This window comes from Tinamus guttatus, unplaced genomic scaffold (assembly GCF_059628265.1).
Source record: "Tinamus guttatus ecotype Peru unplaced genomic scaffold, ASM5962826v1 Tinamus_guttatus_pri_ptg000503l, whole genome shotgun sequence".
In the NCBI taxonomy this organism is placed as follows: Eukaryota; Metazoa; Chordata; class Aves; order Tinamiformes; family Tinamidae; genus Tinamus; species Tinamus guttatus.
In genome coordinates, this window is record NW_028289037.1 from 2278085 (window position 1) to 2299229 (window position 21145).

The 21145-nt window shown below is 40.7% G+C and overlaps 1 protein-coding gene across 2 annotated transcripts in view; it reads right to left on the reverse strand.

The window, feature by feature from the left end:
- Nucleotides 1–20452, reverse strand: part of ICA1 (islet cell autoantigen 1) — a 63455-nt gene extending 43003 nt beyond the window's left edge. The window contains exons 1-5 of one of the 2 annotated variants that reach the window (XM_088533480.1): nt 20339–20452; nt 7832–7870; nt 5119–5287; nt 3367–3439; nt 1662–1785 (exon numbers count right to left, since the gene is read on the reverse strand). In XM_088533480.1, the coding sequence (XP_088389606.1) occupies nt 1662–1785; nt 3367–3439; nt 5119–5287; nt 7832–7848 (383 nt within the window). In that variant the 5' untranslated portion in view covers nt 7849–7870; nt 20339–20452. Of the gene's footprint in view, nt 1–1661; nt 1786–3366; nt 3440–5118; nt 5291–7831; nt 7871–20338 lie in introns of both variants that reach the window. The other variant, XM_088533479.1, reaches the window with a different exon arrangement.
- Between the last annotated feature and the right edge of the window lie 693 nt (nt 20453–21145).

The window sequence follows — 21145 nt, forward strand, 5'->3', positions numbered from 1 at the left end:
GTCATCTGTCAAGCAGATATATATGTATATATATATTTTAAAGGAATCCTAACAATTTTTTAGAAAGCCATTTATCTTTTGGAAGGTTTTAGCCTTTTTCTTGTGTGCTTGCTCCAGGCAGTGCACTTTGGAGAAGCAGTAGGGGACACTGTTGTCTTCCCGACATCCGAATGAGACAGGATTACTTCAACTTTCGCTGTTTCCTCAGGCCGCTTTTGCTTCCCTGTCGGCACTGGGATGGTTTCAGTTAGCTCAACACTGGTGTAAAGCTAGTTTAATTTGCTAATTCAGGACTTCTGAAGCATAACAGAATTTCTAATTTCAGCTCCAAATAGCCAGCAAATTAAGTCTTTTTGACCTCCAGCTACTAAGCAACCTACTGGCAAACACCACAAATAAGAACAGTCTTGAATGTAAGATGAGGATGGCTCAAAGAGATGGAAGTCTACTTCAAAAGATGCCTGGAAAAAAAAACATGCATCAAGTAATATTTAAACATGCAGTTTTTATTGTGGCTTTCTGGGGTGCAGTACACATTTTTTTCCCCTGCATTCTACAAGCGGCTAGTCAGTCATTCAAAGGAAATTTAAGTTTATGTGGACATGTCTTATAGTGGGATTTCTATAAACAGTTAAGCTTTTTAAGAGGCAAATCGTTAAGGCTTTTGCTCCAAGGTGCCTTATGTGTGTTTCAAAGATCCCACTCAGGGCTCTTACAGGGTGTGCTAATGACCAAACTCTAGCCCAAAATAAACATATGAAAGGCACAGTGCTCAGTGTGTGATGTTTTATTTTGAGCCAAACAGCTGCACTGTTAAGCTAAAGCTGGAACATTTCACTGCAATAATTAAAAGCACCAAAAAATCCAGCAAGAGCACAGAATTTTATCCACAATTTCTCATGTGATGGAACAGTATTTTGCCTTGTGAATGATAAAGAATTTCAGACTTTCAAAGTACCAAGAGGTGGGGGGTGGGGCAGCATAACAACATTTGACAATACCTCCAAGTACCATTCTTTCGAACGCCTCAAACAGAGGTTCAGTGAGATCTCAATGGTTCTGGGCAAAAGCAATGTTTATGTACATGCCTGCCTCCCTCCATCCCTTACCTCTTACCTTTTACTGAGCTGCTACTACCCAATATACCCGAGCAAAGTGGGAATCTAGGCTATTTTTCTGGGGGACTTCATGGAGTAAGGTAAAGCAAAAAATGGCCACTGTCCCTTTGGGATATGACATTACAGCGAAGGCAGCTTTCTTTTACCCACCTCCCTGGCCTCCCAGGGCACAGACACCTCCACAGAAGGCCTGTTCTAGTATTTCTCTGCAGAGTGAGAAGGTCACCAAGCAGAAAATAGGGAGTTGATATCGGCTTCTTTACAATCTCACTGCTAGAGCAGCCATGCAGATGACACATGTGCAGCTCTGCAATTTCAGAGCTGCAGAAGCGTGCGGGGGGGACCTGCTGGGCACAGCATAGCAGGGCTGTGTGCCGAAAGGCAAAGAGCAAGCCAGCAGCCTTGCCAGCACGACAGCAGTTTTGGTCAATGACAATTTTTGTATCATTTGGTTCTTCATACACTTAGAATGGCAATATGAAACATGGTGACAGAGAATCAACCACCGTTATCCCCCGTAGTTTGTGAATGGGACATATGTACCTTTGCTGAGAAGAAAAGCAGAGGGCCTTCCCAGTGGCTTGCATCATTTTTCCTGCTCTTGTTTTATCCTGAGAACCCTGTGATCGAAGAAATTTTCCCAATTCATTTTCTTCCTGAGACAGGACTAATAAAAATAAATGAGTGGTCAACATGTGATTTAACAGGCCTCAAACACTTTAACACTAGCCTAACATCAAATATGATAAGCAACTCCAAATCCAAGTAGCACAGCAAAAATTAAGTAATTTCAATGAATTCCTGCATTTATGAGACAGGATCAGATTCACTTGAGACATCTGTGGATAGATTTGCTATACTGTAACAAGAACCACAGTTACGTCAGGGCTGAAAGGTAACTAGAGAAACATGCTATTTCTTAGCTGAAGAAAAGAATAAGCTTGGTTTGATTATGTAAAGAGCGGCGAAAGAGTGGCCTGATTAGAATATTCTTATTTATTTATTTATTTATTTTTATTCTTTGTGTAGCACCTGGACTGCCTCAACTGACCTAACTCAGCACACTTCCACGGAAGCCAATTTTGAGTTAAGCTACATAAAACTCATTCACTTGCTTATCTCTTGCTCTCCTTTTTTTTCATGCTCAACTACAAAAGTGATTTTTAATACGAAGAATCTAATTCTTCATGTTAAATACATTTATTTTTAACATTTATTATTAAAACATTTATTTTAAATTAGCTTGCAGGATCATTACATAATCATAATATTTACACATTTCAAAAAACATTTTCTAATTTTTACTTGAAATATTTGAAATATTCCTACTTATAACCAAGGGTTTTCTAAACAAGAAAAGGATGACATGTTGGATGAGATGTTGGATACTTCCAAATGGGAACCCTGGCTCATCAAGACCTTGCATCCTCACATAAATCCTCATTTTGACCTCATATATTAGTCTTCCAAATTGTCTGTCTCTTACAGAAACATTATCTCTGATTTGCTTCTTTGGACAAGAAGAATAGAGAAAACAGGTATAACATTAAACAAGAGAAAATAAAATGAATAAGATGTCTCCAGCAAAGTTGATCTTCTTTTCCTGGCCTCAGAGCACAGCAACAGAGAATTCAAAAATACTGACTGGAAACGACCTCTGGAGTTCATTTAATACAGCCTCCTGTTGGAAATTTCCTAAATTAGATTTCTGTTTCTCACTAATGACTGTCCATTTGTTACAGCCATTCATCAAATTCATTGCAATAGTGTGGATTACTTAATTGTCAAACCAGTAACAAGCCCTGTATTCTTCAGTCAAACCTGATGAAAAACAACAGTAGAATTTCTAAGCCAAAGCACTTGCGAATTTAGACAGGCTAAACAAGTAATGAGGGGAAAAAGAAAAAACAAACAAACAAACAAACAAAAATCCCCACAAAACCACAGACACAAAAAGAGAAAAACAACCAGCCAAACAAACAAACCTTAGCAATGCTTAGCAAACTTTTTTTTCCTCCATTATTCTATCTGTCTATCACTGTGCAATATCAAACATAACTTTGAAGAACTAGGAGGCCTTGAATCACATAAGCAGGTTTGTCTCTAAAACTGTTTGCAATGAAGGTTATCATTAAGTTTAACTAGGATGAAGCAGCAGCAGTGCCCCATTATTCCTTTTATTTTTTTACCAACTAAATGATTCCATACTATAGACCTCCTCGTAGGTACTACAGTTGATTATACTTACAACAAATCCTCTTTTGATAGAGTTCAATTGCTTTCAGCAACTCCATACACGTTCTCTGAATTGAGTGGAACAGCTAAAAGTGAAACACAATATAGGCACAAAAAAAAAAGATCCTGTAAGTGTAGGCAAGAAACACTGAATACTAAAATACAAGAAAGAGCTTAAGTTTTTTGGAAAAAATGACTAGAGAGCTCTATTTCTTTCTCGAACAATGAACATTCTTTCCAGCTTGGGAAAAAAAAAGGCTTTTTTTCCTTATCAATTGTGCTTCTCTATCAAGACTACAGACAGAACAACTAAAATCTACAAAAGGTAAAGACAGAAATATTTATTCCAAACAGCAGACAGTTGATCAGATAGTATTTTTTTCCTATTTTTACTGATATCTTCGGAATATATATATGTATATATTTACAAAACTGTTTCAAAGCAACATCCACCAGAAAAAAAGCTTTCAAAATGTCTATGAAGAATTTCACTGAAACGTGTTAAACGGCATTACGCATACTAGATTTTTAAGTCCACGAAGTAGTGTGTAATAGCTTTACAGATGGGTATGTCAACAGAGAAAGTTAATTGATTTTAACCGGACTTTTTACTGGCACAATTCTACCCTGATGTTCTGTGATCAAATTTATAAAGTAGTTGTTTTCAAAGTCAAAAAAAAACAAAAAAACAGTCTTGACTATCTTTGGAGATTTTTTCCAGAGATAGTCAGAGAGTCAGAGACTCAGAGAAATTCCTCTAAAATCTCCTATCTGTAACTTAAACCTGAACTCCGCTACTTCAAGAACTACACGAATATAAGCAAAAATGGGCTGCTGGCACAGAACCTGTCATCCTTTGCATCTGCTTGACCTCCTTCACATTTACATGGGCCTTGTCTTTTAAATTGAGAGCATGACTTGCAGTGATGAAGTTGTCCAAGTGAAACCATTTGTCCTTTTCTAGCTGGTAAACACATTTCCCTTTTCAATCCCACCTGAGCTAACAAAGCATCCTTACTGATGAATCTGCAATACAAACAGCATGGAAGGAACTCAAGGATATGCTTTTAAAGTACTGTTTCTGTTCCTCCAACTTGTTTTACATCAACACACATGACATACCTAATCATAAAGACCACAAAGCTGGAACCATCCTGTTGCAATTAATCACTATCAGAGATTAAAGAAAAAAAAAATCTTGTGGTTTAACAGCTACTTGGATATCAGCTAAAACATGTATAAATTTGAGAAAAGTAAGTCAACAACCATCCATGACTGCAAAAATATACAGTAATTTAAAATATATATCTTCATGTACTGATAAAACTTGACACTATTTTTACAGTGAGGTTGGCGATTGACAGTAGAACTGGATTAATCACACAGTAAGATTCTTCTATGGGTTACCCTTTTATATGTTTTCAGAAGCTGCCTTTGGACAACATGTTGAAAACGGATCTGCACACAGGCTTCGAAAAGCTTTGCATAGTGGTATTTTATAAAAGAATCTCATCTGTATATAACATAGATTTCGAGTTTATTTTTAATAAAATAATGTTTTTAAACTGATAGATGCTCAAAAGATGGTAAGTCAGAATTACTAAATAACATATACATATGTGTGTGTATATATATATATGTATGTGTATATATATATATGTGTGTATATATATATATATATACACAAATCATTGATGCTTGACAGAAATGAAAACACTGATAAGATTAGCAGTTGCAGAACACGGATTACATAGACATTACAAACCTCAAGTTTTGCATCTAGGTCTGCATCTGAAGCCACAACATGTTCATCTTCCTTTTTTCCTGTGACTTTTATAAGCGTTTGTTTTGTTTTCCAATATTTCTGTTGCATTTTATTGACCACAGATTTTTCTTGGCTTTGAGCATATTGATCATAAAATTCCCTTGAATAACTGCTAAAACATTAAGAGAAAAATTACAATACTTCAACAGGATGCTTGAAAGAAAAGTCTAACAAGCTACATTAATACGCTTCCCTCAAGAATATAACATTTGTATAGACCCATGTATTCTAACATGTTTTTCTCTTAATATATTAATAATAAAACTATTAAAATTAGTGATATCTAATGAGCATTCCCTACCTCACTTTGGGAATTAAATAAACTTCTTTTACAGCTATTGCTGTGTAGTACTGCCAAATAATCAACTATAAGTAATTCTTCCCAATACATGATAGAATAATTTATAGCTCATGCAATTAAAATACATTAAAAAATATTAAGAACAAATAGATCTAACTAATAGAATGAGAGACTAACAGGGACTAACAGACTTCTTCAAACACTCAGCTGAATTTCCATGCAATGTCAGCAGTGTCAGGATTTCAAAGTTCATTTAATGAACTACTACTTACCCTTTCTTTTTTACAATTGGATAAAAGCAAGGAATAGCCCTCTCTTTTGAGCATGCAATGTACAAGATAGATTAATAGCTCACTTTCTCTTTCCGCTGTGTAAATGTGCAAGAGTAAATGATCATGCGTGCATAAAAAGCATTTTCTTCAGCAATTACTTTCTATTAAGAGAGATGACAAGCATCCCTCTAATAAAATTAATACACAGTGTAATCTAAACACAATCTACATATTCCACAATATTTAAACCATATGAAACATAGGAAATACAGTTCTACAAGGTAAATACGTAAAATTCTTCTAGGAAGAATTATTTATTCCATTACCAATTTCTGTTAAAGACGATGACCTTTCCTGTATATACACACTTTAAAAGCTGCAGTGATTCTACAGGTGTTTAAAGCAAAAGCTTCCTGAAACCTACTGTAATAAATAAACTCAATCTTTTAAAATTTTATGTAAGAAAAAATAAAACCTATCTGTGGGGTAACAAACTAGGGTGCCTCAGTGCCTAGATGCCCTGTTCATAAAGCAGAGTGATAAAGGAGAGGCTTCCTCCGTGAAGTCCTCATGTGAAGCCATGAAAGGCTGTGCCCCTTCTGAAAGAAGCCATTGGTGAGGTGGCACCTCTGCTCTACAGACTTAGTTGTGACAGGGTTTAACCTCACGGGAAATGTGTTGGACAGTGATCTGTTATTTGTGTTTGTTATTTTTAAATTAGAGACAGTGGCTGAATCCCCACAGAGATAAGATATTGAAATGGACATCAGCAAGGACAAATGATCTAGAACTTACGCATCATCTAAAGCACTTCTTGGCTTCTCCTCAAGCTTCAAAAGCCAAGATATGCACCCATTTAAATTTATGTTACAAATCATTATTAAAGTTTTAATTTTACAAACTTCATCAACATTGAAATAGAGGGGGGTTGTTTATACTACAACACAAAATGCGTAACATGCAGAACGCATCCCATTTAACGTGCCATTCTGCACAAACCATTACACATCCTCTGGCAATGGATGGCTGCTCAAGTCAGGTGAGGCACATACTGAACTGAACATACACTGTTGCCTCTGTAAAACAGAATCTACCACTTCTTATTATAAGATTTACATCCCTGTCAGATCCCCCTGGTGTTATGAGAAAACAGAACATATCAGTGTTTAACTCCAATAAGACCAGCATTACTCTAAAAAAAGTCAGAATGAAGCAGCACAAGGTGGAGTCAAGACTGTAGCTTATTAGCTAGCTGTGTGCTTTCCAGCTTGTGATACAGCTGTGCAAATAACCGGTATCGCAGTTCAGTGGTCAAATGAAGAAAACACCTTAATTCATTTGCTGTCAACCATCCTTAAAATCTACCTCAGTAGAGGTCACTAAAAATTCTGAGCGCTTGGTGAAAGTAAATAATAAAAAAAAAGAGTTATTAATATGATGTTACAAAACTGTCCTTGGATTAATATAGATTCTTGAATTGGAGACTAATAAACCAATTGGAAGTATAAGAGGAATATAATCCTTTATCACAGTAGACAAATTCAGCTTCTAATTTGGGGAAATTCCTGGTTCCTGTTTATGAGCAAGATGATGAATAATTTAATCGTCATGTTGTTAAAATGTGCAGGGAACAATTTTTACTGCTAGACACTAGTCAATAGCTTTTAAAATGGGTATTTGGTCAAGCAGCCATGGATACATGTAAGTGTTGTTAAACAATCAAAAATATAATAAAGCATAACTAAAAGAAGAATTTGCTTTACTCTAATGTTGAAGACCATATATATATACTTTTAAATAAGGCATTGTCCACCCAGTTCTTTTTATTAAACAGGAAACTGATAACATATGCTATTTTCCCATCTAGTGAATTCACTTGTTTTTCCATTCTTCGATGATAACTTGGCAGGTTTACACTTTTTTTTTTTTATACTTTCTAAACAGCATGGCTACCAGTGACTTCATAAAAATATCTGATGCCAGGACATAATGTACGATAGACCCAGGCTATGGGATTTGTATAAATCAAAACACCTAACACTGTTCGGTCTTTAGAATGAGAAATGATCAAGATACTTACTACTTATGACCATCCATGCTTTTTTATTTTCTTCAGGCACTTAAATAAAATTAAAAAAAATCAGTTAAAACAAGCATCTTTAAAATACAAATCTGCAGTTAGATACTAGAATACCCCTCTCTTGTCACACATAAAATTACTATATTGTAACATCTTCCATACCACATTATGGCAAAGTTTACCAACCTGAAGACCTTTCGTCACGTAACACAGAATTCTCATTTAAACCCATGGCAAACACATTCCAGTGTTTCCTATCATTGTATCTGCTCAAGCTTTTTAAACTAAAAAATACATTTTTCAGTAACATTTTTTCAGTAACTTCTCAGTAACTTTTGATTAGGAAAGGCAAAAATTTCAGTGATACATGTCTTCCTCAGCAGATCTTTTCCCAAAACTTCAGCCACAGCATAGCTCAATCACAAAGAAAGTGAAATGCCCAGATAGGAAATTTAACCACCAGGGGATTTTTCTAAGAGGAATATTTGAGTCTACAAGGATAGATTAAGGCTTATAAGCCTTTGAACTTTAAGTTTTTAAGGCCGTATCTCCCTCTAAGTTGGATGGCTAAGTCTCTACAGTCACTGCTGACCAGATGGCAGGCACGCCACTTTTCCACAGGCAACTGAGCACGTTCCTTCCCAGGCCAAGTTTACAAACGAAGCCAGACTCGCCTTATGAAAAAAAGAGCAAGTGGCTTCTCTTTTGCTGCTTTCAGAGAGGCCTCTTCTCCAGCGTACAGACAGAGGGGCTCCAACACAACCACAGAAGACAAAAAAAAGGAGCTGTTCAGGTCATGCTCCTGGAAACGGCCTTGGGTAAGACCAGGAGCAGAAGCAACGCAGAAAGCTGACTGAGGAAACACGGATTGAATGAGCAGCTAGGAAGCTACTGGTGCCAGAAGTGAATTTTGGCACTAGCCTGGGGCAGAGGGAGAGGGGCTGCAGTGGGGAGACAACTCTGGGAACATGTCCGAGGAGCCGCTTTGAGACAGGGGACCAGAGTGGTAAAGGGACCGGGACAGACTGGAGAAATTGGGACAAGGGAATCAAACCCAAGCACTTCTACGGAGAATCCCAACCACAAAACACACACTTGGAGGCTGGGGCCCAGATTTCTGATTCTAACCTCTTCGCTATCAAGCACCTGTGAAATTTCCTGGCCAAGTTGCAAGAGAACGTAACTCTGTGCTGGAAGATGAGCAGAGCACTCCACAAAACAGCTCATTCACAAAAATTTTCTGCTCTGATAAGCTCTGCAGGAGAGACCAAGAGGAAACTGGTACCTGTCTCCTGAGTGGAGTTTAAAGCCACCAGCCACATACTGAAGCAAGAGGCCAAAAGAGCTGCTTACGGCCTCTGTCCCTTCTGCGCCTGACACGGGGTGCTGCAACATACAGCACCGGTCATTGCTTTGCTGTAGTTTCCAGAGCCATAAGGCTCAGGCAGCCTTCGCTCCAGAATTTTCTATGCTTCTATGCTTGACTTCACTGTTTTAACACTGGTCCTCCTTAATTCAGTTGTGGGTGTGTGTGAAAGAGATAAGAACACAGGATTTGGCCTGTATACACATCTATGACTCAATTATTCAGTGGTTTGACAAGAAGCAAATAACAGCCTATCTATATGAAACAACAGGCCTATTTACATGGACAAAGTGTAATCACCAACTCAGGAGACAGGTACCTAAGGCACTGACCTTACAGTACATGTTCCCCAGACTCTCCTGCAAACTAGTGTCTCCTAAAATAAAATACATTAAAAAAAAAAAAAGTCAGAGTCACGGTGAAGAGGCATTCTCATTTTGCAAATATAGCTCACAATCTTTCTTCCCAGACAACAAAATTTATATTTGGCTGTAGGATCCCCTTGGCTATACCCAGCTCTATGTTCTCCATAGTATCTCTGTGTCCATAAGATGTTCTTTGTGTTGTTTGTGCTTGCTTTTTTTTTCCCAGTCCTAACTGCCTGTGAGGATAATACCACAGCTACTAGAGCAGTATTTTCACAGTATGAAAATGAAGGTTTCCTTTCCCTGCCTTGCTGTGGGACACGAAGGCTGAAGAGGTTGGGAGGAAACCAAGGTGCTGTATGTTGCAGCACCCCGTGTCAGGCACAGAAGGGACAGAGGCCGTAAGCAGCTCTTTTGGCCTCTTGCTTCAGTATGTGGCTGGTGGCTTTAAACTCCACTCAGGAGACAGGTACCTCCAAAATAAGGAGGACCAAGATTGCCTACACCATCTACTGCAAGCAGTTCCTGGCATTTGGTATCACCCAAAACAGACCAGAAGAGAGGCTGGTCCCAGAGAACTCCTGGTGTTATACACAAAAAACATGCCAGAGAGTTTAGAGCAATTGAAGTGCATGAACAAAAGCAGTCCAGTTCTCAAACTCAGCCCTGGCCCACTTTTACTTAGCAATACAACCTAGATTTTGGTTCCTAGTGAGAACTGAGTGTCTACAAAGACTCTCAGCTTGGTAAGGACTGGGAGTGAGTAAACAGAACAGTGGCTGCTCAAAAAGAATCAGAGGGGCTGGTGACTGACAGGTCTTGTGGCATTTCCTCTCTAATTTCCATTCAAACAATTCCCTGGATGCCGTTCACTTCAGTTGCTGCTTAAGGAACTGGAAGTTTCATAAAGAAACCAATTGTGCCAGAAAAGTCTGTGACTGAGTTTCATATTTTTCAGTGGCTGAGAACACTCTGAAAAGTCCAAATTTCCATTAAAATCATTCTTTTTTTTTTTTTTTTTGGTGATAAATTAAGCCACAAATGTATGTTCAGACTCAGGTCTCACTGGTACCCGATGTCAAATCCATTCACATAGTACTTGCTTCAAGGTAGATACTCTTGTGCAATGCTTGCAGTACTACATACTAATTTATATTTCATGTTTAAGAATTACAGTTAAAGTCTACTGAAATGGAAATGATGTAATACCATGTAGATATTAAAGTAAGAAACCGGTAGAAGAAAATCTACTGTAGGAATATTTATTTGAACTGGATGTAGCTGATGTGTGCTACAAGAATTCTAATGCCTGTACTTGAGTTCAACTGCAAATGTATCCATTTTTAGGATTTAATGTTAAGATTTTCTTTCTAAAGAACATATTATTTCACTGCACGTGTCATATTCCTAACACAATTTTCAGAAGATGTTCAGAATAGCTGACTGATCTTAAGGACATGTACCTCTTTGAAACACATGAATAGCCCATTTCAATGTGCAGAAGCTTAAGCACCACCGGTCGTCTGGGGGTATATAGTACTACTTACAGTAAAGAATGATTAAATTGGGAAGTATTTAAACCATCTGGGCATACTTCTGATTGTCATGGCAATTTGGGGAGATGCCTGGAAAGCAAATTGAACATCATATCCATTTTCAAAATGGCAAGAAAAAGGGCTGAGGACTTACTGGCCTTGCCTCAGTACCTGGATGGATCACAGAGAAAGTCCTCCTAGATGCCATGAAAGACAAGATGTTGAACGGGAACAGGCAGCATGGATTTACCAAGGGATTTACCATGCATTGTCATGCCTGCCTAACCTGGTTAACCTCTACAATGAGATGACTGGCTCTGGTGGAGGAGGGGAGAGTGGTGGATGTCACGTGCCTTGACTTTAGCAAGGAGTCGGAGTTTCCCAGTGTATCTTTTCAAGCCCCTCTAGGACCATGGCTGGAATGGTGTCCAGTTTTAGGCTCCTTGTACAACGAAAACACTGGCACGCTGGGGTGGGATCAGCAGTCAGCATGTGGAGACTGTAACATAGAAAGAGAGCCTGAGTGAACTGGGTTTGTGAGAAAACCAGCTTAATAAGCCCCATCTTTTGGCTGTTTACAACTATCTAATGCAAGGATGTAGAGAAGACAGAGTCAAACTACCTTCAAAGGCACACATAGGAAGGGGCGAGAGGCCACAGACACAAGACAGAACACACCGAATTCTAACTTAAAATAAGGAAAAAGTTTCACCATGAAGGTGGTCAAACACTGGAACAAACTGCCCAGCAAAACTGTGGAATCTCTGTCCTTGGAGATACTCAGGATTCGGCTGGATACAACCTTGAGCAGCTTGCTCGAACTGGGCCTGCTCTGAGCAGGAGGTCAGATAAGTGACCTCCATGGGTCCCCTCCAACCTACATGATTATGAAAGGTTGCACACGTTAAGGGATGATGATACTGGAAAGATGCGAGTTTGCTGACACCATTGCTCTGCTGCAGAAAACTTCCCGCAACAATGGTATAAACGGACAGCAATGTGACATACAGCACCATAATCACGGTCATTACACAGAAGAATACAGTGTTTTCTTTCCAAATGTTATTTAATTTTTTTCCAGCTTTTAGTCATGTTGTTCATTTTCATTTGTATCTGAAAACACCTTTCAACCTTAAGAGAGCTTTTGTTCTTCAGGTGCTGCTACAAGCATCACTATGGAAAATTGTTTCTGCAGTCATCTTAAACTTTTGGTGGGGCTGGAATTCATCTACGTTTTTGGTGACTCCTAATTTCATGTATTATTACTGTCTAGTCCAAGTCCAGAAACCAGAGAGCATAAAGATATTGGTACAGCTGTGAAAAAGGAAATTATTAAAAACAGCTGGGATAGCTGAAAGCACCAAGTATTTTCAAGAAATGCCAGAGTCACAGAATTCAAGTTACATATGAGATGCGCTAATAAATAGGGATTGGAAACAGTCCAGGCAAGTAACAAGGAATTATAAGCAAGGCTTCAAAACCATACAACATAAAAAAAAAAATCCCTACAGTAAGTAAATGCAGGTCTTGAGGCTGCAGAAAGAAGGCAAAGAGTGAGTATATAAGTTTTGACCATTTTAGCTATCGGACTTCGTTACGCTTTCGAAGAATGAGGATGAATATACTGAACAGAAATAACCACAGTTTTCCTTTGCCAAGCCTGACTACAATGCAGGCACATGATGCTAACTACAGTTCACTTGCTCTGAAAATCACAACCCCTCTCTGTGTCAGGCCACCTTTACTTGGCTAACAAAAAGTAGGGATACTCTGGATAAGGGAGACAGGAGTTAATAGGTGCTACGAAGCAAGTAGGGAAAAACAGTACTAAACTTGTTAGCTGTATGCAGATCCATGTTGATTGCTGCAAACCAAGCAGTGAATCTGAGCCTTGCTGGAGAGGTTCGCCCCGTTAAAAACAGCACAGCTGAATTCAGGCAGGACTGTGCCAGAGCTAACAGGACCCATCCCAACACGACGTGCTCGAACCAAGATGGATCTGCAAGTAGGCAGCTATGGCGCCTGTGCATCGCTTCCAATTTAGCTGAGGTGTAGACTATTTATCCAACAAGTTATTTCCATGGATAGCCAAAATATCTGCAGTGCACACAGAACTTCATAATACTTTACCACATTGCAAGTCCAGTTGAACATATAGTAACCATGCTGCTGGAAGAAAATGCGATGAATTCGCATTTCCCTTCTTAGGGGAATGGCATGTCTATATCACATGACTGTGTAAAAACCTCTGATTCTTTACACCATCCGAGAACATATGAATGATGATGAGTACATCACGGTTGTTCTCTGCAAAAAAATTACCACAAATGCTATCTTGGTGATTTGAGAGACTTGGAGTCTAGCATTCCCTGTGCTTACCTTCCATTTGTACTTGCTTGTTTACCTTTATTTAGCCTTATTATATTATAGTTTGTTGCAGCACAACCTGTCTGGTTCCCCAACAGCTGAACAACCTAATCCAGTTAGCATCTGGAGATTATTCATAGGAAAATGTCAACATGATTGCTTTGTTTACAATAGCCAACTTGATAACAAATAATGCTGTGTATTAGCATAATTCAGATTATTTTTTATTTTCTGGCATATATGACAGATATGGTAAGGCAAAATCAGATCTTAATCTTAAGGCTACAGGGATATAAATCAAAAACAAAACAAAACTCTTTTCCTCTCATTCAGGTTATCTGTCCTTGGTTGAGTATGGATTATATAGCACTTAGTCTAACTGCTCAGACAACAGATCCTGTAGAAGAAAATAGGAAGCAACCACAGACTGCAAACAGACAGTTCTGCAACCATCTCTAAAACAAACTATTGACACAGCTACAACTCCCTAGAACCAAGAGATGAGCTGAAACCCCCTCCAAGCTTATCTACAGAGCAAGCGTGTGATCAACTGACCAAGTTTAACATCCAATGACCTACCATAGTTACACAGGAAGGCTGTAGAGGAAACAACACATTCTTGTGGGAAGCATCCAGAAACAACGGAACAGTGAAAACAAGAGCGTAATCCAACAAGACTAAGTTAATGTGTTCATGAAAACAGGGACAGGAGATGAGTTTGTACTTTCACTGATCATCTCTCAGTTACCTATCCTTTCAAGGCAGCTGTTATGTTCTGAGGATCCTCAAATCCCATCAAGTTCTCTGCACCTTAAAAAAGAACAACTTAGAGCTAAAATGTGACAGAATCTTGCACTGCAGTTGCTTCAATTTATACTGGCTTTATTAAAGCCAACAGCCTTACAAGAAACTTCTAACAGGAATAATAGATTGGTTCCAGGTAATAAAACATAGGGAGAACTTCAAAGAGTTCTATCTGTAAGAGTCATAGCTACATTTACATAAAGTACTATGAAGAAAAGCACATCTGCTTGGTTTAGGGAACCGGTGCCATCTGTGCCTCTGTAACAGCTCTTTGCTAGCAACCTACCACCCCCTTCTATTCCCTCAAAGTTGTGATCCAACTGGATCATGTAAATGTACTGATGGAGCAAGATGCAGTCTCCCTTCAAGGCCAAGGCCAGCCACAGCAGAGTGTTTTTTTCTCTGATCTGCCCACAGATGTGCAGAGCCAGTGAGTTATACTTCATTTTGTCGTTTGTGAGCAAAGGGGAATAGAGCAGCCTATTGATCTAAATTTATGGTCCAAATTATATTACGAGCACAAGAAGAGTGAAAACTGACCTCTGGGCCCGTATAAGCACTTGAGTATGCAAGATGCCTAGACTAACTGCATGGATAGCTACCACTGCAAATCAGCTAACGCGTATCTAAAGTTATATCACTGTGACAAAGGACGAGATTTAATCTTCCCACTAAAGCTCTTAAAAGGCATCACTGATGTTCTAATCCTGCAGACTCATCCATGCTCAGCTTTAAATCCGCGAGTATTTCATTCTGCTGGACTACTTACCGATGCACTTGTTTATCGTTCAAGAAGGCTGCAGAGCTGGTGTGCAAGTTACATTAGCACAGTTAGTTCCAGCCACTACAACTTCTTGTCTCTTCCTTAACCACAGACGGTTCCTTCACTCTGCTTTCTCCCCCGCCCTATCCCCAAGAAACATTTATCTAAGAGCTTAGCCACAGCTTTTTAGGAAATGTTGCAATCCTGTAAGGGAGACCGTTTTACAGAATTGCTCTTTCAACTGACTTCGGAAGCTGACAACTAGAAAGAAGTTTCACACAGACTCATAAGCAGCACAGGAGAAACAACATCCACTATATAGCACAACTCCTCCTGCTATATCCATTCAGCAGGGGAGGGAAGAAACTCAGGCTCTTTGACTCAGACCAGCTAATTGTGGTGCCTAAGTTACAGCAGGAACCTTGCATTACACCTATATGGATAGTCAAGAGTGCCTCAGAGGAGCAACTAAGAGCACTTAAATTAAAACCATACCACTTTTCTTTGCGTGCCCAGAAATCCAAGTTTCTGAATCAAGCCCTTTACGGTTATATCAGGTGGTATGACCACTTTCCTACAGCAGTTCTCTCAGATCAGAAATACCATGGTCATCTGTCAAATCATTAGGGAAAAAAAAATAATCCACAGTATGTTGAGAAACATTACACTTGGCACATCATGTATCCCATGAAGGCCACTGGAACCAAATGTCTCTTTTGCTGTTAAGTACTTCTAGAACAAACATCTTTTTACATATGATTTCCTTCATTTTTTCCTTTTCTTTATCAAGATTTATGAGATCTACTGGCAAAATTTCATTTATTCTAGACAATTTGTTCGTGTTCTTTAAAGATCAAAAGAAAAGTATTAATATCAAAATTAGATGTACAAAAAAAGTGTAAGCATGAATAATTCAAAACAACAGAAGATTCTGAGTGAAACTGGAGTCTGTTTACAGGGAAGTAGTTTGAGCCAATATAACACTCCCTTTGCCTTCTTTTTTCAGGCTAGTAAATTGTGTGGAGAACAAACCACACAAGGAATACAAGTGGATGCATTAAACGACTGGGACTGTATGATTAAGAACTTGCAGCAAGAGAAATCATGCACAGGGCATGGATGCTTTGGGGCTTCTTTCTGTCATTTTGCAGCATTAGCTGAGCACCCTTCTGCAAACCATACACTCAGCAAAAAGGGCAGTACTGGTGGCATTCAGGACACAAGAACCAGCGTTTCATTAAGTTTTAAACTCAAAGTTAATATAGTCAACTTGTGAAAGATGATCAGTAGCTACTGCAAAGAGTTATTTTATTCCAAAAATAATTGCTATACCTTTTATGTGAAATAATTATTTTAGAATACACAACTAACATCAGAAACTTATCCTGGTTAATTCCTCCTGTCGGCTAAACCGGGGATATCTAGGGCCCTGTTTCTTATGCTGCCATTCAGTATCTTCCATTTTTTTACTCCCAGTTCCAACAGGTACAAGTTAAGCAGCTGCAGATAGCACAGGGCAAGTTTGCACATCATAAGGTTATTTCTTTCTTATATCTGAAACTTTTAAAGTGGAATTTTGGTACTATATCAACATTTGAAAGTCTATTTCTTCTCCTATACAAGCACAAAAACCCATAGTACTCCCCTATTCCTCACATAGTATACTTGTAGTATTCCCCTACACACGCACACAAAAAGGCTCTAAGTTTTTCATTACAAGACTGAGGAAGAGTATCAACTCCTAGGCTTAGCCGATTTGTTTGTTTCCAGGACACAGCATGTACCGAGATGAAAAGGGGAGCTGTGTTTTAGTCATTTTAAATAGCAGAATGTCAAATTTCTACAAATAGCAGTTTATGTCAAAAGCATTGATAAGAATGGTACATGCAGTCACAGTATAGTACATGTAGTCTCAGAACAAAATATGTCAAATAAATGCTGGTGGATTCATAGTTGCCAATTTAACCAGCAAACAATAGTCCTTTCTAGCTAAGTTACTTTGCATGGAGAACCTCACCATATATACAGAAAGACACATATATTAGCACATATAAAATTAGTTTAAAATTGCTTTTTCAGGTTACACTGACTTCAGCTTCTGCTTATTGTGAAATAACGTAACAGCAGCACATGGTATGAGCCTGTCTTCATCTAAAAGCCTTCACTTGACTAATAGTTTTCCATTTATATTTGTGATGAACACTAAGCTAATGTCCATTGATAGGATAAATATTTTAAGTGTTTTTAAAAAGTCTGGAGATAATTCAAGTGGCAGGTCTAACCCCACTCTTCAAATGAGCATCATTATACATGCAGAACTACTTCATTTCTCTGAAATGACTATCGTTGCTTTGTAATACACATTTGTTATAATTTAAACTTCTATTTTTAATCTTACTAGTCAAACACTATTAAAGAAAATGCCATATGGAATACCTGCTGTGCACAAATTATAAAAGATAGTAAGAAGATTTTGTGACACATGCTACCCATAACTCTAGAGCCTTAATCTTAGGAAGTCTCCAGTTTTGTAGAACCTATGAGAAAAGAAGGCGATGTACAAAAATATGGAATCCCCCTTTTCACATTTCTAGAGTTATAAATATGGGTAAGTATAGTTATATGAATTCAAACTCATGGCTGCCTTGTCCGATACCCTATTTGCCAGCACAGCCAACACTCCCAGTATTCCGTGTCCCTCCTCCCCTACCCATCCTCGCAGATGCCAAGCAGCAACACTAGTCACCTGCGGGGCAATAATGCAGGGGGAGGGGACAAGGGAAAACAACTTTCTCTGAAGCCCCTCAGGAGATCATTTTACACTCATAAATAAGAGATGTGATTAACACCACAGTTTTGGCACGCCTGGCAACACTTCAGGATGATCTTCTTTCACGTGTCGCTCTTTGAGGACACGTGTCCTCAGGCTGTACGTTCTGCATAGGTGCATCTTCTGCTCAGCCTCTGAATTACTGCTCTCAGACCCCCGCTCACCGGCCCACTGGTCCCACAGCTGCAGTGGCCCCTAGGAAACTACCTGCAAGATGGATCTGGGCGCCGTTTGAACGACTCTGAACAGACAGTTCCCAAGGTTGACATAAGTGGTTACATAACGGGTCAAAATGCCCCTCGTTCTGCCACGGCTAACAACAGCCACGGGAAAAACTACCGGGAGGCTATTCTTATTAGCAGCATGCAAAAGGTCAAATGTTTCTGCTGTTCTTGGCGGCCTGGGTCTTTGGCATTCTTCACTCGCCAGGCTGCTGTATTTATACTGCTTCTGCAACACGTGGCATCATTTTAACCGTGACAGGACTTTAAGGTTGAGAATTATGCAAAATACAACCAACCACTTCAGAGCAACCCTGTTACAGAAGATACATGAAGAAAGAGTCTTTGAGTCTATTTCCTAACTTTTAGTTTTATCTAAGATACCAGTGTGAAAAACATACCAGTGTATGTTTTTCTGTCAACTTGTATTAGCAGCTTCCAATACCAGTTTCAGAGTGAAAAGAGGCTATTATTATCTCTTCCCAAAAAGTTTACTTGGGAATTGTAAAGGAAAGATATTCAAGAAACCTTCCCTTCCATATAGTCAAAATTGATCTTCTTAAACCTGCACAATTTCAGTGCATGAACCTCATCTCTCAAGATGACAACGGTGAATTACCTGTACCTGAAAAGCACTAAATTATTTATTTCTCCATTAAGGAGCAGATGAATTCCAATGACCAGCACCTGACTCATGGCAATATCATTGTTTTAACACTTCTGGAAATAGCAGTATTTCACCCATAAAGCTTGAACAGTCTGAGGAAAAAAAAAAAAAAGGAAAAATTGGACACTCATTTTGACCAAGGTCTGGCAGGTTTTAACTGCCACATCATCTTTCAAAGCGCTTGTCATGGGAAAAACCTGACTGGTCGTACCAGTTATAGCAGTTTACTATACAAGCGATTTCTGTGGCCTTAAGTTAAACTCATTTGCCTTAAGGGAAAGCTTTCCAAGTTACTTACATCACACGAAGGGGCAGTCCCCGTAACTCTGTTAAAGGCTACCTCACTCAAACGGCAGTATAAAAATGCTAATGTCTACATGAGACATGGGCTTCATGCTAAATAACGCTAAGAATTGCAAGTCCTAGATCACTGAGAGGCAGCCCCACCGTGGAGCGATCCTTCCACTCCTTGGATTGGCAAAGTTGAGAAAGAGTAAATTAACAGAGAAATCGAAAGAAAGGCCACAGCAAAGCACAGGCCGCACTATCGACTCCCAAACCCAACCTACCAACGCAGCGTGTTGGAAAAGCGACCAAACAAACACAGGAAAGTCTTTTTCCTGACAGTCTCAGCCCTGCCAGGCAAAAGCCAAAAAAAAAAAAAAAAAAAAAAAAAAGGGTCTACTTCCAAGAAACGAACTCGGAACAAGAACCAGCGTGGCCTTCTGAGACCTAAATTCAATAAAATCCTTTCCCTGTCCAGAAATTGAAGGAAAGGGGAAGAAGAGGAGGGAAACAAGGGGTGAACAGCAAGTGCTCTTTTGTAATGAACTGTCAGCCTGGCTGAAAACAAGGCTTGCAGGAAGAGGAGGTACGATGAGCAACCCAATAGTAAGAAGTACTCTGGTATCAAGCACCCAAAATCTTGACAAGACTCAAGTTTGTCCACAGACCCCAGAGATTACCTGATTTTCACATTCATAGGTTAGAACTAGATCCACTAAGGCAAGAGTGAGTGCACTACCCTGGAAGAGGTTCCCCACGGAAGCTCAGGGCTATTGGCCCTAACTAAACTGCACAGTGTTCTTCACACTTACTGAAAAAATAGCTTGGCCATGAAATTAATATTTTTTTTCTTTTATTTAAATCCATACATCAAAAAAAAATTCAGATGCAAGTGAAATCTGATTATAGAGATCATCCTTGCAGAAAATACAAGCTTTAGAAGGAAGATTTTTGAATCCCGGCTGGGGCTGCCAGCTCCTCGACCCGCATTTTCTCGCCACCAGCATCCGGGCAGGAAGCGCCGGGAGAAGCGGCCGCTTCCCGCGGGCCAGGGCGGCTGCGTGCGGTCATCATGGCGAGGTGACCGCCCGGCGGCGGCAGGAAGGCCGGCAGCGACGCGGGGACAGGTGCCATCTTGTGCCTCGGCGGGAGCGCGGCCCGCCTCCCCGCCGCGCGGCCCCCGCGGGCACCGGCGCCGCAGGCCCGGCCGCCTCCTCCCTCCCTCCCTGCCCGCTCGGAGCGGGGGGAAGCGGCGCCCTCCCGGCCCCGGCCGCCCGGCGGCGGCGCCCGCTGCCCGCACTCACCTTGCCCGCGCCCGAGGAGGCCGCGCCGCCGCCCCGCCAGGTGTTCCAGCGCCGCCGGCGTCACAGCGGCCAACGGAGCCGCCTCCGCCGGCCCCGCAGCGCCGCGCGGGGCGGAGCCGCCGCCGCCGCCTCCTGCCGCCTCCTGCCGCCGCCCCGCGCGGCTCCGCGGCCGCCTCCTGCCGCCGCCCCGCGCCCCCGAGCAGCGGCGGTTGCTGCTGCCGCCGTGGCGGCGGCGCCGGGTGTTTCTTCGGGGCTCGGCCGCGTTTGGGTAATGCCTCCACGTTGGGGTGGAGGGAGCGGCAGGTGTGAGGAGTGGCGGGCAGCCGCGGGGACGTACGTGGCACCATAAACCAGGCACATGCGTCCTCGTGGTTGCCCACCACTTGGTAGCCAGACAAGGAAGCAAAGCGAAAATAATAAAAAAACAGGATCATGAGAGTGTTGGGCAGGTGCAGGTCATGGGGGGTTTGGTGAGAGCTGCTGTTTGGAGCTCTCGCAGAGCTGGGTTCAAACTGAGCCCTGGGATTGAGGGCAGGGAGGTCGCAGGTGGTACCTGGAGATGAAGAAGGAAGTGGGGGACTAACCCAATGCGGAATTGAGGCCGATAGCTTCAAATGGGGGGCATCCAGGTTTCCTGTGTTGTACAGGAGAACAGCAACAGGTTGGGTGGAAAGTAGGAGCACGGGAGGTGAGGCAGGGTGGGTAGGGGCTAAGGAAAGGGTTGGAGAGAAGGAGCAGGTGGAAAGTGCCCATGTCCTGGGTTGGAGAAGGTTACAGGAGGTGGAAAGGACAGCAAAGCATGCGGAG